At 37.8% G+C, this 13,462-nt stretch overlaps 1 protein-coding gene across 1 annotated transcript; it reads left to right on the top strand.

Moving 5' to 3' along the window:
* The first annotated feature begins 4,858 nt into the window (after window positions 1-4,858).
* Window positions 4,859-13,151, top strand: rgra (retinal G protein coupled receptor a). The gene is made up of 7 exons (XM_058064915.1): window positions 4,859-5,210; window positions 5,370-5,526; window positions 6,786-6,907; window positions 6,972-7,125; window positions 7,662-7,779; window positions 12,788-12,901; window positions 12,985-13,151. The coding sequence occupies exons 1-7, from the start codon at window positions 5,132-5,134 to the stop codon at window positions 13,126-13,128; spliced, it is 888 nt and encodes a 295-aa protein (XP_057920898.1). The 5' UTR covers window positions 4,859-5,131; the 3' UTR covers window positions 13,129-13,151.
* The last annotated feature ends 311 nt before the right edge of the window (window positions 13,152-13,462 follow it).

Below are 13,462 nucleotides of genomic sequence, written 5' to 3'. Positions count from 1 at the left end.
CAAGTATATAGTATTTTTACTTCTTGACACCCACCTGTTCTATGGAACATATAATGTATAGAATATAGAATCTTTATCATACATTTCTTATCCAAACAGTCTGTAACAATGTGGAACACCGGCACTAAGGATTTGATCAGATAGGATAGGATGTGGGAATGCCGATAGGAAGGGAAGGGAAAGGCTACCAACAAGACAAGACAGGCTATGAATAGAATGGAATAGGATACAGGACAGGCCAGGATAGGATAGTCTTAGGGTCAGATAGCAAGATGCTAAGTTAAACTAGGTTAGCTCCAGATAGGACTTGAATTGACTTACTATGTTTTTGTACATAAACTCTCGTTTTAGCGCTGAATCATATAAACCCATAATCTACCTACCTTTCTACCTTTTGAATCTAAGTCCCTGTGACTGAGCAGCCTTAAAGTATGCACGGTTTTACGGCTGTGAATGAGGTTCTTAACCTGTTGGGCAATCAAGAACTCACACATTCCATATAATGGACAAATCCTTAATCTCATTTCCTGGATGTAAATAAAGCCGCCCACCATGACGTTATTCAGATGAAATGTCCTATTAAAAAATTAAATTAAATTAAATTAAAAAATATATATACAAAAAAACAGTTACTGATTGTAAAAGTACCAGATGGAGGGGTAGGATTTAATAAGCTTTGCTTCTTCCTACTCCTTTTGGACATGTGGAACTGTGAACTGATTATGGGATGCATTCAATTGTAATCTGATGCATGTTCAAATGAAATAAAACTATTACCATTGCCATTACATTACCATTACCATTACCAATTATTCTTTTAAAAATTTAAAAATTTAAAAATTTAAAAATTAAAAAATTAAAAAATTTAAAAATTTAAAAATTTAAAAATTTAAAAATTTAAAAATTTAAAAATTTAAAAATTTAAAAATTTAAAAATTTAAAAATTTTAAATTTTTAAATTTTTAAATTTTTAAATTTTTAAATTTTTAAATTTTTAAATTTTTAAATTTAATAAAATAAAGTTTACATTTTTTTAAATTATTTAAAAAAACTTAAATTATATTAGGAAAGCAGGAAGTGAACAAATGTGACAGTTACTGATTGTAAAAGTACCAGATGGAGGGGTAGGATTTAATAAGCTTTGCTTCTTCCTACTCCTTTTGGACATGTGATACTGTGAACTGATTATGTGATGCATTCAATTGTAATCTGATACATGTTCAAATGAAATAAAACCATTACCATTACCATTACAAAAAAAAAGGGATTGATTGAAGGGCTCTTTAGCCACGTTTACATGGACCCAAATATTCCAATTCCATTCGGGTTATTTGCTCAAACGGAAATAATCTAACCTTTGTATACACCTCATTCCGAAAGAAAAGTGCCCATCCGAATGAATATATAATGGGATTCACATGGGTGGAATATTCGTTTCCCCAATCCAATTGAGGTATCTTGTACCCGCTCAATCGGAAAGTTGTCAGGGTGCGTTCTTGCTCAGCTGTGACGTAACACGCAGACGTCTCTCAGGTTTTGAAAATGGCGGCAAGCAGTCATCACTGGACTACAGCGGAAAGTTCGTTTTTGATACAAACTTTAAAAGAACTGAACGTTCAAGTTCCCGCTTTAAAAAAAAAAGCATAGCAACTGTCCCAACAACCGTGGTAATCACACTCTCGTCCGCCATCTTTGATGAATCACGTGATGTTGTTTACGTTTTATGCGCATGCCCCATTGACTATTCTGTTTGATTATAGCGGTGCATGTAGACAGGAGATTGGAATATTCCTTTCCATGTATACACTTTTCTGGTACGTTATTCAGAAAGATTCCATTCGGAAAGAGGAAAATCTCATGTAAACGTGGCTTTTGAGTACTTTTCTAGTTTTAGTAGTAATTACAGTACCTGTTTTATGGGTCTCCGGCCAGTCAAGGCACCTTGGAATTGCATACTTTTTTCCCCTTTATACGGCAGCTGTCAGGTCTGCACGCTAACCACTCGAACACCGTGCAGCCAAATTTAGTATTATTATTATTATTCATTCATTTTCTACCGCTTAGCTTCACGAGGGTCGCGGGGGGTGCTGGAGCCTATCACAGCTGTCTTCGGGGCGAGAGGCGGGGTACACCCTGTACTGGTGGCCAGCCAATCACAGGGCACATATAGACAAACAACCATTCACACTCACATTCATACCTATGGACAATTTGGAGTGACCAATTAACCTAGCATGTTTTTGGAATGTGGGAGGAAACCGGAGTACCCGGAGAAAACACGGGGAGAACATGCAAACTCCACACAGAGATGGCTGAGGGTGGAATTGAACCCTGGTCCCCTGATTGGAGCATCCCTAATGCAAATATATAAAATCCCGTCCTGTCACTCATCTTGCTCTTGAGGAACTACAGCCCAAATGGGTATATTTTACAAATTGGTGATTAATTATGAAATTAATTTGCAAACTGTGATCCATTGGATTAATATATGTAATCATTTGACAGCTCTAGTATAAATGCCACATTCCCCAAGATTCCTGCCGTGATAATCCGGACCCCGGCCCAACAATGTCAAGCTTGTTTTGAGGCGTGAAAAGCTGCAAATGATTACGTTTTTGTTGCGACATGAAACATGGGATGATGACACGACTTTTTTTTTTTTGCTTTCCTTAAGCGTCTTAAAGTTCAAGAGGGCAGAGAGACTTGAACTTGGAGAGCATTTGCCCTTTGAAGGACCTCCTCAGACTCGATTTCAATATCTTGATTGTTTGACATTCCCAGTTCATCAGTGCAACATCTTTCAGGAATATGAAATAACTGTGTTCAGACATCGCTGGACGATGACAGAAAATAGGAGTGGTCTGACCACAACAATGACATGGATCATCAGATATCTTCTCAGCAGAACATTCATAAGCATAAGGCTCGGAACAGATACCAATGATGTGTAACACCACTTCTCCTGACTGTCTAAGTGTTTAGTGACCCACTTATTATAAGAACAATAACAGTACAATACACTTCCTGTACTATTATTATTATTATTATTATTATTATGATTTACTGCTCGTAGGGGCGTCACCGGACACCTAACTCACAGGACGGGACGAGGTGGGGTCCATGAGAACGAGAAGAGATTTGAAGATTATTTTAATAATTGGGGTCACTCTGCTTTGCTCACTATTAATATTCCCATAAGGGAGGAAGGGGGGGGGGCAACTTGGCTTTGCAATCAGCTTTTTCCTTCTGATTTATAGTACATTGCTCCTCACAAAGCCCCCTTTCTGTACTGTGTATTGTATGTGCATATATGCTAGCGGCCTAGCCCCCCCCCCCCCCCCCCCACACACACACACACGCACAGAGAGACAACGGGACTGTATGACTGACAGGAGGTCTCACTCCGCTGTTCTATGGAAAGTTGCTGAACCAATGTCACTGAGTGAACGCTCTTCCTGCCTGTTTGAAGGAAAACAGACACACATGCGCATTGAGATATATATATATATATAGAAGCCATAAAATAAATCCATAAAATTACCGAGTTGATTTTCATTGACTGTGTGATGAATTAATTTACAGTATTTCTCCAGTTTTTCTGAAAATGTTCTCACATTTTAATCTCGAGAGACCTTGTGACACCCCTAACTACTATTACTGAGTTGTATTACTTTGACCCTTGCGGGAGTCCCTTAACCCCCACAACAGTTGATGGATTGACGATGTACTTGTATGTTGATAATGAACATAAATAAAAATAACATGCTGGATTTCTGTTTAATATTTAAAATCAGATGATGATATTCCGATTCGCCTAGACCTAGACTTCTCAAATCTGGACTAAATTATCCTACAGAAGTTAAACCATTTCTAATTTGTGATATCTTCTATATGTTCTCTCGCCTGGCATCGGGGAGAAGGCTCTGCAGCATCCGCTGTAGGACGACCAGGTTCAGAGACAGCTACTTCCCCCTGGCCATCAGACTGCTGAATGCCAAATAAGCCCCTCTACCTTTAATCACATTATTATTATTTATTTAAATTACTTGGGCAATTTACTGTTCACGCTGCACTTTACATTATGTTGTTCATATTTGGTGTCTATTCTATCTATTTATTCTCCACATTATTATTATTATTATTTATTATTATATATTATATTATTATTATTATTATTATTATTATTATTATTATTATTATTATTATTAATTATATTATTATCTATCTATCTATCTATCTTAATACTAAGGAAAACTACACCTAGCGTTAACTTTTCCAAACTCCAAGACAAAAACAGCAGCATTGGCTAGAGGCCTGCACATAGCGAGCCAGCTACTAGCTAGCCAGTGTGGTGTGGTGAGGTATCACTACGCCAGGAATGTAGTTCTCAGGTCATATGATGGAAATGGCGGCGTTGATGCTTTATGGAGGTTTTTTCAGAAGGCTATATTGGTGCAGCCATTACGTGCATTCTTTGCTGCCTCTTTTTAGCTATTTTTATATCTTTAGAAAGTGCAGAAAAGAGAAAGAGCTGTTAATGTCTCACATAAGGATTGGAAATTGGAAACTGGCGGGCCGGATACAAACACCTGGTGGGCCGAATGTGGCCCCCGGGCTGTAGTTTGCCCACATCTGGTATAGAATATTCCAATTATTCCATTATTCCAAGCCACCGGTGGTCTCACCTGGAATGCATCTGTCCTGCACTGGAAAAGGAGGAGTTGCGTGTTTTGCTGTGGTTGGTACAGACACCTGTTGTTTCCCTGCGTGGGCTGGTCATTTGACATCCTCCTCCTCCTCCTCTTTCTCCTCCTCCTCTGCATCCTCTGCATCCTCACCGCCACGCAGACACACAAAAGGCTTGTTGTGTAACTAATTGAGGGCTTTGCAGTGGCGGAGGGCAAAGCCTAGCTTTAGCCTAAGAGTTGCGCGGTGTTAAGACATTCCTGCACGGATTGGGGCGACGGAATAGAGAAGAGGGTGTTGGCTTTACATAATAAAGTGCAGGCTTTTCACGTGAAATGGCCCTTTAAAAAGCCGGCGTCCTCCAATCACGCCGAGGCACCATCGTAAACAGGCGGACTGCGAGGGGAGAAGTGCGCGTAGTGTGTTGTGACAGTCGGCTCCAAGGATGGTCTCGTCGTACCCTTTACCGGAGGGCTTCTCCGACTTTGATGTCTTCTCGCTGGGATCGTGTCTACTTGTCGAGGGTGAGTGTTTTTGCTCGTGGAATTCACCGCAGGCTACGCCATCTCTCACTGTGTCACTACACAAATTCTAGTATATATATATATATGTCTTATATATGATGTAATCTGACACCATTCGTTCCCTTTTCTTTCGCATTGATGCGCAATGGCTGCTGTCAGGTCTGCTGGGCTTCTTCCTCAACGCGGTCACCATCGCGGCTTTCCTCAAAGTGAGGGAGCTGAGGACCCCCAGCAATTTCCTGGTCTTCAGTTTGGCCATGGCCGACATGGGCATCTCCATGAACGCCACAGTGGCCGCTTTCTCCAGCTTCCTCAGGTGAGTGATGCACAGCTCTGACCACGCCCACCCGGCGAAGCCACCTCATTATTCACATCTGGGGGATCAAACCATTGAACGCACCGGCAAATTACCTTCTGTTCCTTTTTCACTCGGATTTCTTTTTGGCTCGGTAAAGCTAACTTTACTTTACAACGGAGTTGTTAAGTACCCGGAAGTGGCAGAAAAAGGCTAGTTTTTGCACACATTAATATACACTGCAATTTGAATTGACCCAACAATTCCACTTGATGTTGTTTTGCAATTGTTAGAAGAACATCTCTCCAAGATTTCCTTTTCATCAAAAACTATAAAAAAAGTTGACAATGGCATGTATTTCCAACCTATCATGGAAAAAGAACAAAAGTAATTTTGGCTTGGGTTTGGTCTAAAAAGAAAAATTTGGTGATGCACATAGCTTTAAAGTTATATTTGGAATAATAAAATAATAATAAAAAATATTTAATTTTAATTTTAATTTTAATTTTAATTTTAATTTTAATTTTAATTTTAATTTTAATTTTAATTTTAATTTTAATTTTAATTTTAATTTTAATTTTAATTTTAATTTTAATTTTAATTTTAATTTTAATTTTAATTTTAATTTTAATTTTTTTTAATGCAAATGCATTGAGCTCCAAAACAAAAAGAAAACATTGGTGATGCACATAGCTTTTTTAAAATTTTTATTTTCATTTTCATTTTCATTTTCATTTTCATCTTCATCTTCATCTTCATCTTCATCTTCATCTTCATCTTCATCTTCATCTTCATCTTCATCTTCATCTTCATTTTCATTTTTATTTTTATTTTTATTTTTATTTTTATTTTTATTTTTATTTTTATTTTTATTTTTATTTTTATTTTTATTTTTATTTTTATTTTTATTTTTATTTTTATTTTTATTTTTATTAAATGCAAATGCATAGAGCTCCAAAACATGAAATGTTAAATAAGAACACAACATCATTTGATGGATGAAAAAGTGGTTGATTGAAGAGAACAAAGTCCAGACCTGCTACACAGGACTAAAGTTTGGCTGTGCTGTGGACTATTCCTCCAGAGGAAGCGCGTTCAATCAATAACAGTCAATGCTGCGCAGTGTGTGTGTGTGTGGGGGGGGGGGGGGGTGCCAATAACAGTCATGTCATGAAGTACAAAGCAGAGGATTTCGGATTACGAAGGAAAGGTCTGCTGGCGCTTCCAATGATTGAATTGTTAAAAACCAAAAACCAAAACATTCCCGTCCCCCATCCCAGATACTGGCCCTACGGCTCTGATGGATGTCAAACCCACGGCTTCCAGGGTTTTGTGACGGCTCTCGCCAGCATCCACTTCATCGCTGCCATTGCTTGGGACCGATACCACCAGTACTGCACCAGTGAGTCCAGATCTGGGAATAGTCCCTCAGTCCTAGATCAGTGTTGACCATAAAATATTTTCAGGGACAAAGCTGCAGTGGAGCAGCGCCATCACCCTGGTCATCTTCATCTGGATCTTCACCGCCTTCTGGTCTGCCATGCCTCTCATCGGCTGGGGGGAGTACGACTACGAGCCCCTCAGGACCTGCTGCACTCTGGACTACAGCAAGGGAGACAGGTACAGTCTAAACCCTAGTTTAGACCAACTTTCTTCTCATTCAAGCAAGTGCACCTTCCGCTCGACTACTCCGTTTAGAGCGTTCATCTCTCCCGTTGAGGTTGAGGGGAACCCAACCAGGAATGGAGAGCCTGGGTAGTGGCAACCCCGTTACAATATCCATTCGTCCTTCATCTTCTAAGGATTATGCAAGATCGGATCTGACGTAGGCAGACTTTCCTCTCCTCAGCTACTTTGTCCAGCTTCTCCAGGGGGATCCCGAGGAGTTCCCAGGCCAGTTAAATGACATTGTCTCTCCAGTGTGTCCGAGGTCTTGCCTGAGGCCCCTTACCGAGAGGCAATTGCATATGAACTGAAGATGACAGAATAAGACTAAAGATACTTCCTCACCGATGTCCGATATTGTCCAGCACTTCCTCACCAACACCGATACCAACCCATGTATCATTTTATGCCGATATTCCTAAATAAGACCCTTTGTAAGACCATTATGCATTCATCTTGGCATTCTGAAGTTTGCTTCTCTGTCAACATAGGAACTACGTCTCCTACTTGATCCCCATGAGCGTCTTCAACATGGCCATCCAGGTGTTTGTTGTCATGTCCTCCTACCAGTCCATCGCACAGAAGTTCAAGAAGACCGGAAACCCTAGGGTGAGTTCAAACCAAACAGCATAAGTTGCATGTCACAACATGGGAATTTGCATCGTTCAAAAAGCCTTTATAAGTCTATTATTAAGTGTATAAGTCTATTAGTCTGCCTTATTAGAATTAGAATTATAACACTCAAAGTCAGAAAAATAAAATAACGGTAATGGTAATTGGTAATTCCATAGTTTGATTCCGTTACCATTACATTACCATTATCGTTATCGTTATCGTTATCGTTATCGTTATCGTTATCGTTATCGTTATCGTTATCGTTATCGTTATCGTTATCGTTATCGTTATCGTTACCATTACCATTACCATTACCATTGCCATTAGTATTACCATTAGTATTACCATTACCATTACCATTACCATTACCATTACCATTACCATTAGTGTTTCACATTCACAGTATCAAAGATTGCAGGTCATCAAAATAGTTGATATCATCTAGTAATAGTAGTAATAGTAGTAATAGTAGTAATGCACAATATGGCAAAGATAATTGATAGGGCAGTAAGTAATTTATTAAATTAATTACGTTAAAAAAATTTGTCCGCCTTCCCGATAACCATAAAAGTCTGAAAAAACGTTAAGATTTGAATAACGTTAAAAACAACAAATGAACAAAAACCGCCAGTGGAACGTATGAGTTAAAGAGAACCACCAATCATGATCCAGATCTGGCAATACGGAAACCAGCTAAAATATATATATATCCAAAAGTTCAAAAGACTTGGTCTGGAATCAGTGCGGCAGGACGGGGCCTTAATTAGGCCTGGAGAAACACTGCAGAAAGAGGTGCAGAATCTGGAAGCTCACAAAAGCTTCCTGTGCGGGTTATTGTGCGTAGCTGCTCTACAGGAGTCTACAACTTCATATAAAGCGCCCAATTTGAGCATAATTGGTCGCCTTTCGATTTTCAGTTCTTTTGGAGCTGTTCGTATAGTTCATACGTATAAAATTGTGTACTGTCATTTATATTTTTGGGAAGAAAATACCTTATAAATGGCTCATTCACACATAATTGCAAATGGTGATTAATCATCGTCAATTGATTTGTGAACTATGATTAATTTGATTAAAATTTGACAAACATCTAAAAACTACACACAATTCCTCAATACATAAGCTGAGTACGGCTGCTATGTCAGATAATAGCTACATAGCTACACAGTGCATGTGCAGTTAGCATTTTTTCAATCAAACATTACAGGTGTACAAAAAATGAAAATAATTATGCAAAAGATAATGCAGCCGAATTCAAGGCAACATATTCAAAAGGTTACAGCAATGGGAAATTTTTCCAAGAAATCACCAAATAATAGCTTAACAGGCAGGTAAGTAGAAAACAGCCATTTTTATAGTGGAGTTCATGACGTGAAGCACAACCATCAAACAAGTGACTATTTTATTACATAATTAGCGTCTGCAAGCCAACATATGACGTTTGTTATGGATAGAAGCATCTTCCCGCTCACTTGGATTATGAAAGTTCCATATCTGTGTGCAGTTGGAATGTTTAATGTTTCAGCTGACAGTGACGTTCCCATCGGGCTACACTACTCGCCTATTTTCTAAAAAGTAGCAGCGCTGGAATTATGATCATCTAAATAATTACCGACTTACAACGCGTTTATAACCTCAGTCTTCGTCCCAGCAGGTCTGTAAGGTCCTAGCATGTGGTGCTGTTTTCAAATTCAATCTTTTCATTCCCGAGGCACAAATCCAATTGACGTGTAAGCTGTCATTTTCCCGCTTTGATGTGGCATGTTGGAAAGAATGGCAGGAATTCTCCCTCATTCCGGCCGCGAGTGTGGGATGCTGTGACCTATGTAGGTCATTCGCATACGATCCAGTGCTTCGGTCTGCAATGCGGACAGGAGCAGGTCGTCCGTGGAAAAGACCCCTCGGGATGTGGTGCACGAGGGGGGATGGGGGGTCGCTTCAGTCGGGTTGCGTAAGCACGTTAGTGGCCGGTGGTGTCGCGGGAGCACTTTCATTCTAAACACAAACATCGCCATTGTGTAACGAGTACAAAGCTTAATTAAGGCCTGTTTGTGTACCAAACTGGATCTTTTTGAAAAGATCCGTTCAGTAGTTGGACCAGCTTTGGACGGCCATTATTCTGGTGCTTCTTTGTCGTTTTCAGTGTTACGCCAGCACAATCGACTTTTATTTACTGTCAGGCAGGAGGACAGCTCATCCTCCTCCAGACATACGCTACATTTTTACAACACAATATTCCTAATATATGGCTAAAAATGACAGCCATGACGTCTTACTGTAGTACATACTGTACACCGTAGTCATGCTATCTCTCTCCGATAGGACACTACTTGTGTCCACACTGCACACTACAAGTACCTTACTGCAAAATAATAGTACTCTGAATAATACTAGAGTACTGCAAATAGTAGTATTTCAAGAAAATAGCACTACAAATGATATTATTTCAAGACAAAAGTACAGTGAGTAATAGAATTTCTAATAGTTTTAAAATTAATAGTAATAGTATTATTATTTAAGATAATAATACTTTGAATAATGGTATTCCAAGACAGTAGTAGTCCAAATAATAGTATTTCAAGACAAAAGTAGTGTGAGTAATAGTATTCCATGACATTAGTAGTCCAAATAATAGTATTTCAAGACAAAAGTAGTGTGAATAATAGTATTCCAAGACAATAGTAGTCGGAATAATGGCATTTCAAAACAAAAGTATTGTGAATAATAGTATTTAAAGATAATAATACTTTGAATAATAGTATTCAAAGACAGTAATAGTCCAAATAATGGCATTTCAAGACAAAAGTAGTGTGAATAATAGTATTTAAAGATAATAATACTTTGAATAATAGTATTCCAAGACAGAAGTAGTCCAAATAATGGTATTTCAAGGCAAAAGTAGTGTGAATAATAGTATTTCAAGATAATAATACTTTGAATGATAGTATTCCAAGACATTTGTAGTCCGAATAATGGTATTTCAAAACAAAAGTAGTGTGAATAATAGTATTCCAAGACAGTAGTAGTCCAAATAATGGTATTTCAAGACAAAAGTAGTGTGAATAATAGTATTTTAAAATAATAATATTTTGAATAATAGTATTCCAAAACAGTAGTAGTCCAAATAATGGTATTTGAAGACAAAAGTAGTGTGAATAATAGTGTTTCAAGATAATAATATTTTGAATGATAGTATTCCAAGACAATAGTATTTCAAGATAATAATACTTTGAATGATAGTATTCCAAGACATTTGTAGTCCAAATAATGGTATTTCAAGACAAAAGTAGTGTGAATAATAGTATTTCAAGATAATAATACTTTGAATGATAGTATTCCAAGACAATAGTAGTCCAAATAATAGTATTTCAAGACAAAAGTAGTGTGAATAATAGTATTCCAAGACAATAGTAGTCCGAATAATGGTATTTCAAAACAAAAGTTGTGTGAATAATAGTATTCCAAGACAGTTGTAGTCCAAATAATGGTATTTTAAAACAAAAGTAGTGTGAATAATAGTATTTCAAGATAGTAGTACTTTGAATAATAGTATTCCAAAACAGTAGTAGTCCAAATAATGGTATTTCAAGACAAAAGTAGTGTGAATAATAGTATTCCAAGACAATAGTAGTCCGAATAATGGTATTTCAAAACAAAAGTTGTGTGAATAATAGTATTCCAAGACAGTTGTAGTCCAAATAATGATATTTCAAGGCAAAAGTAGTGTGAATAATAGTATTTCAAGATAATTATACTTTGAATAATAGTATTCCAAGACAGTAGTAGTCTGAATAATGGTATTTCAAGACAAAAGTAGTGTGAATAATAGCATTCCATGACATTAGTAGTCCAAATAATAGTATTTCAAGACAAAAGTAGTGTGAATAATAGTATTCCACGACAATAGTAGTCCGAATAATGGTATTTCAAAACAAAAGTAGTGTGAATAATAGTATTCCAAGACAGTTGTAGTCCAAATAATGGTATTTCAAGACAAAAGTAGTGTGAATAATAGTATTCCAAGACAATAGTAGTCCGAATAATGGTATTTCAAAACAAAAGTTGTGTGAATAATAGTATTCCAAGACAGTAGTAGTCCAAATAATGGTATTTCAAAACAAAAGTTGTGTGAATAATAGTATTCCATGACATTAGTAGTCCAAACAATAGTACTTCAAGACAAAAGTAGTGTGAATAATAGTATTCCAAGACAATAGTAGTCCGAATAATGGTATTTCAAAACAAAAGTAGTGTGAATAATAGTATTCCAAGACAGTAGTAGTCCAAATAATGGTATTTGAAGACAAAAGTAGTGTGAATAATAGTATTTCAAGATAATAATACTTTGAATAACAGTATTCCAAGACAGTAGTTAGTTCCTCAGTAACTACTCTAAATGTATGTGCCTGTGTTCCACAGTAACTACTCTATTAATGACTTCCTTGTTAGTTCTTCATTAGTTTTTCAGTAACTACTCTAACTGTATGGACCTTACTTCCTTAGTAACTACTCAACTCATTAGTTCTTCATAAGTTCCTCACTAACTACTTTAAATGTATGTGCCATTGTTCCACAGTAACTACTCTATTCATGACATCCACATTAGTTCCTCAGTAACTCAACATAAACATAAACATAAACATAAACATAAACATAAACATAAACATAAACATAAACATAAACATAAACATAAACATAAACATAAACATAAACATAAACATGACATCTTGTGTCTTATAATGGTATGACTTGTATTTACAAAGTCAGGTTTTCTATGCTTGAACTTGGAAAATATTCAATTTATTAATATTGAACCCTGCATTGTGGAACTTCGCTTATCATGGTCGGGTCTGGATCCAATCCATCACCACAAGTGAGGGATGGCGGTACTACCACACTTCCCAAGGCTTCCTTTCGCTCTGCCGTCCACAGGATGGGGCCATTCACTGGCTATTCATGACTTATAACACATTTATAACCCTCTGTTGTGTCTTCCCCGTAGTTCAACCCCAACACTCCTCTCAAGACCATGCTGCTTTGCTGGGGTCCCTATGGCCTCCTGGCCTTCTACGCCGCCGTGGAGAACGCCAACCTGGTCTCACCCAAGCTCAGGATGGTGAGAGCACCCAGCATGGTCACACACACACACATACACACACATACACACTGATCCAATTTTCCTCCATACGTGTCCTGCAGATGGCCCCCATCCTGGCCAAGACCTCCCCCACCTTCAACGTTTTCCTGTACGCTTTGGGAAATGAGAACTACAGAGGAGGCATCTGGCAGTTCCTCACCGGGGAGAAGATCGAAGTGCCTCAAATTGACAACAAATCCAAATAAACTAATCATTGTAATGTCACACATCCTTTACGCTTCAGGTGGTACTTTCTCAAGCAGGTACATTCTTTGTGTGTGTGTGTGGTGATGTGTACTCCGTTGAATTACCTCAAATATTATTGACCCCCAAATAGTATTAGTGTACTTCTCTATAAAAATGTATGGAAACACCGGCGGGTGTTAAGGAGTATCAGAGTCACATTGAAGAGAAAACATTAGCTTGTCTTCACAAAGGTCGCGGGGGGTGCTGGAGCCTATCCCAGCTGTCTTCAGGCAAGAGGCGGGGTACACCCTGGACTGGTGGCCAGCCAATCACAGGGCACATATAGACAAACAA

Source organism: Doryrhamphus excisus, chromosome 2 (assembly GCF_030265055.1).
Source record: "Doryrhamphus excisus isolate RoL2022-K1 chromosome 2, RoL_Dexc_1.0, whole genome shotgun sequence".
Lineage (NCBI taxonomy): Eukaryota > Metazoa > Chordata > Actinopteri > Syngnathiformes > Syngnathidae > Doryrhamphus > Doryrhamphus excisus.
The sequence above is the reverse complement of the archived record's forward strand: the minus strand, read 5'-3'. Positions and strand labels throughout refer to the sequence as shown.

Coding starts and splice junctions, on each gene's coding strand:
- rgra (XM_058064915.1), top strand. CDS start 5,132: ATGGTCTCGTCGTACCCTTTACCGGAGGGCTTCTCCGACTTTGATGTC. Junction 5,211..5,369: donor ATCGTGTCTACTTGTCGAGG/GTGAGTGTTTTT, acceptor GGCTGCTGTCAG/GTCTGCTGGGCTTCTTCCTC. Junction 7,126..7,661: donor GACTACAGCAAGGGAGACAG/GTACAGTCTAAA, acceptor CTGTCAACATAG/GAACTACGTCTCCTACTTGA.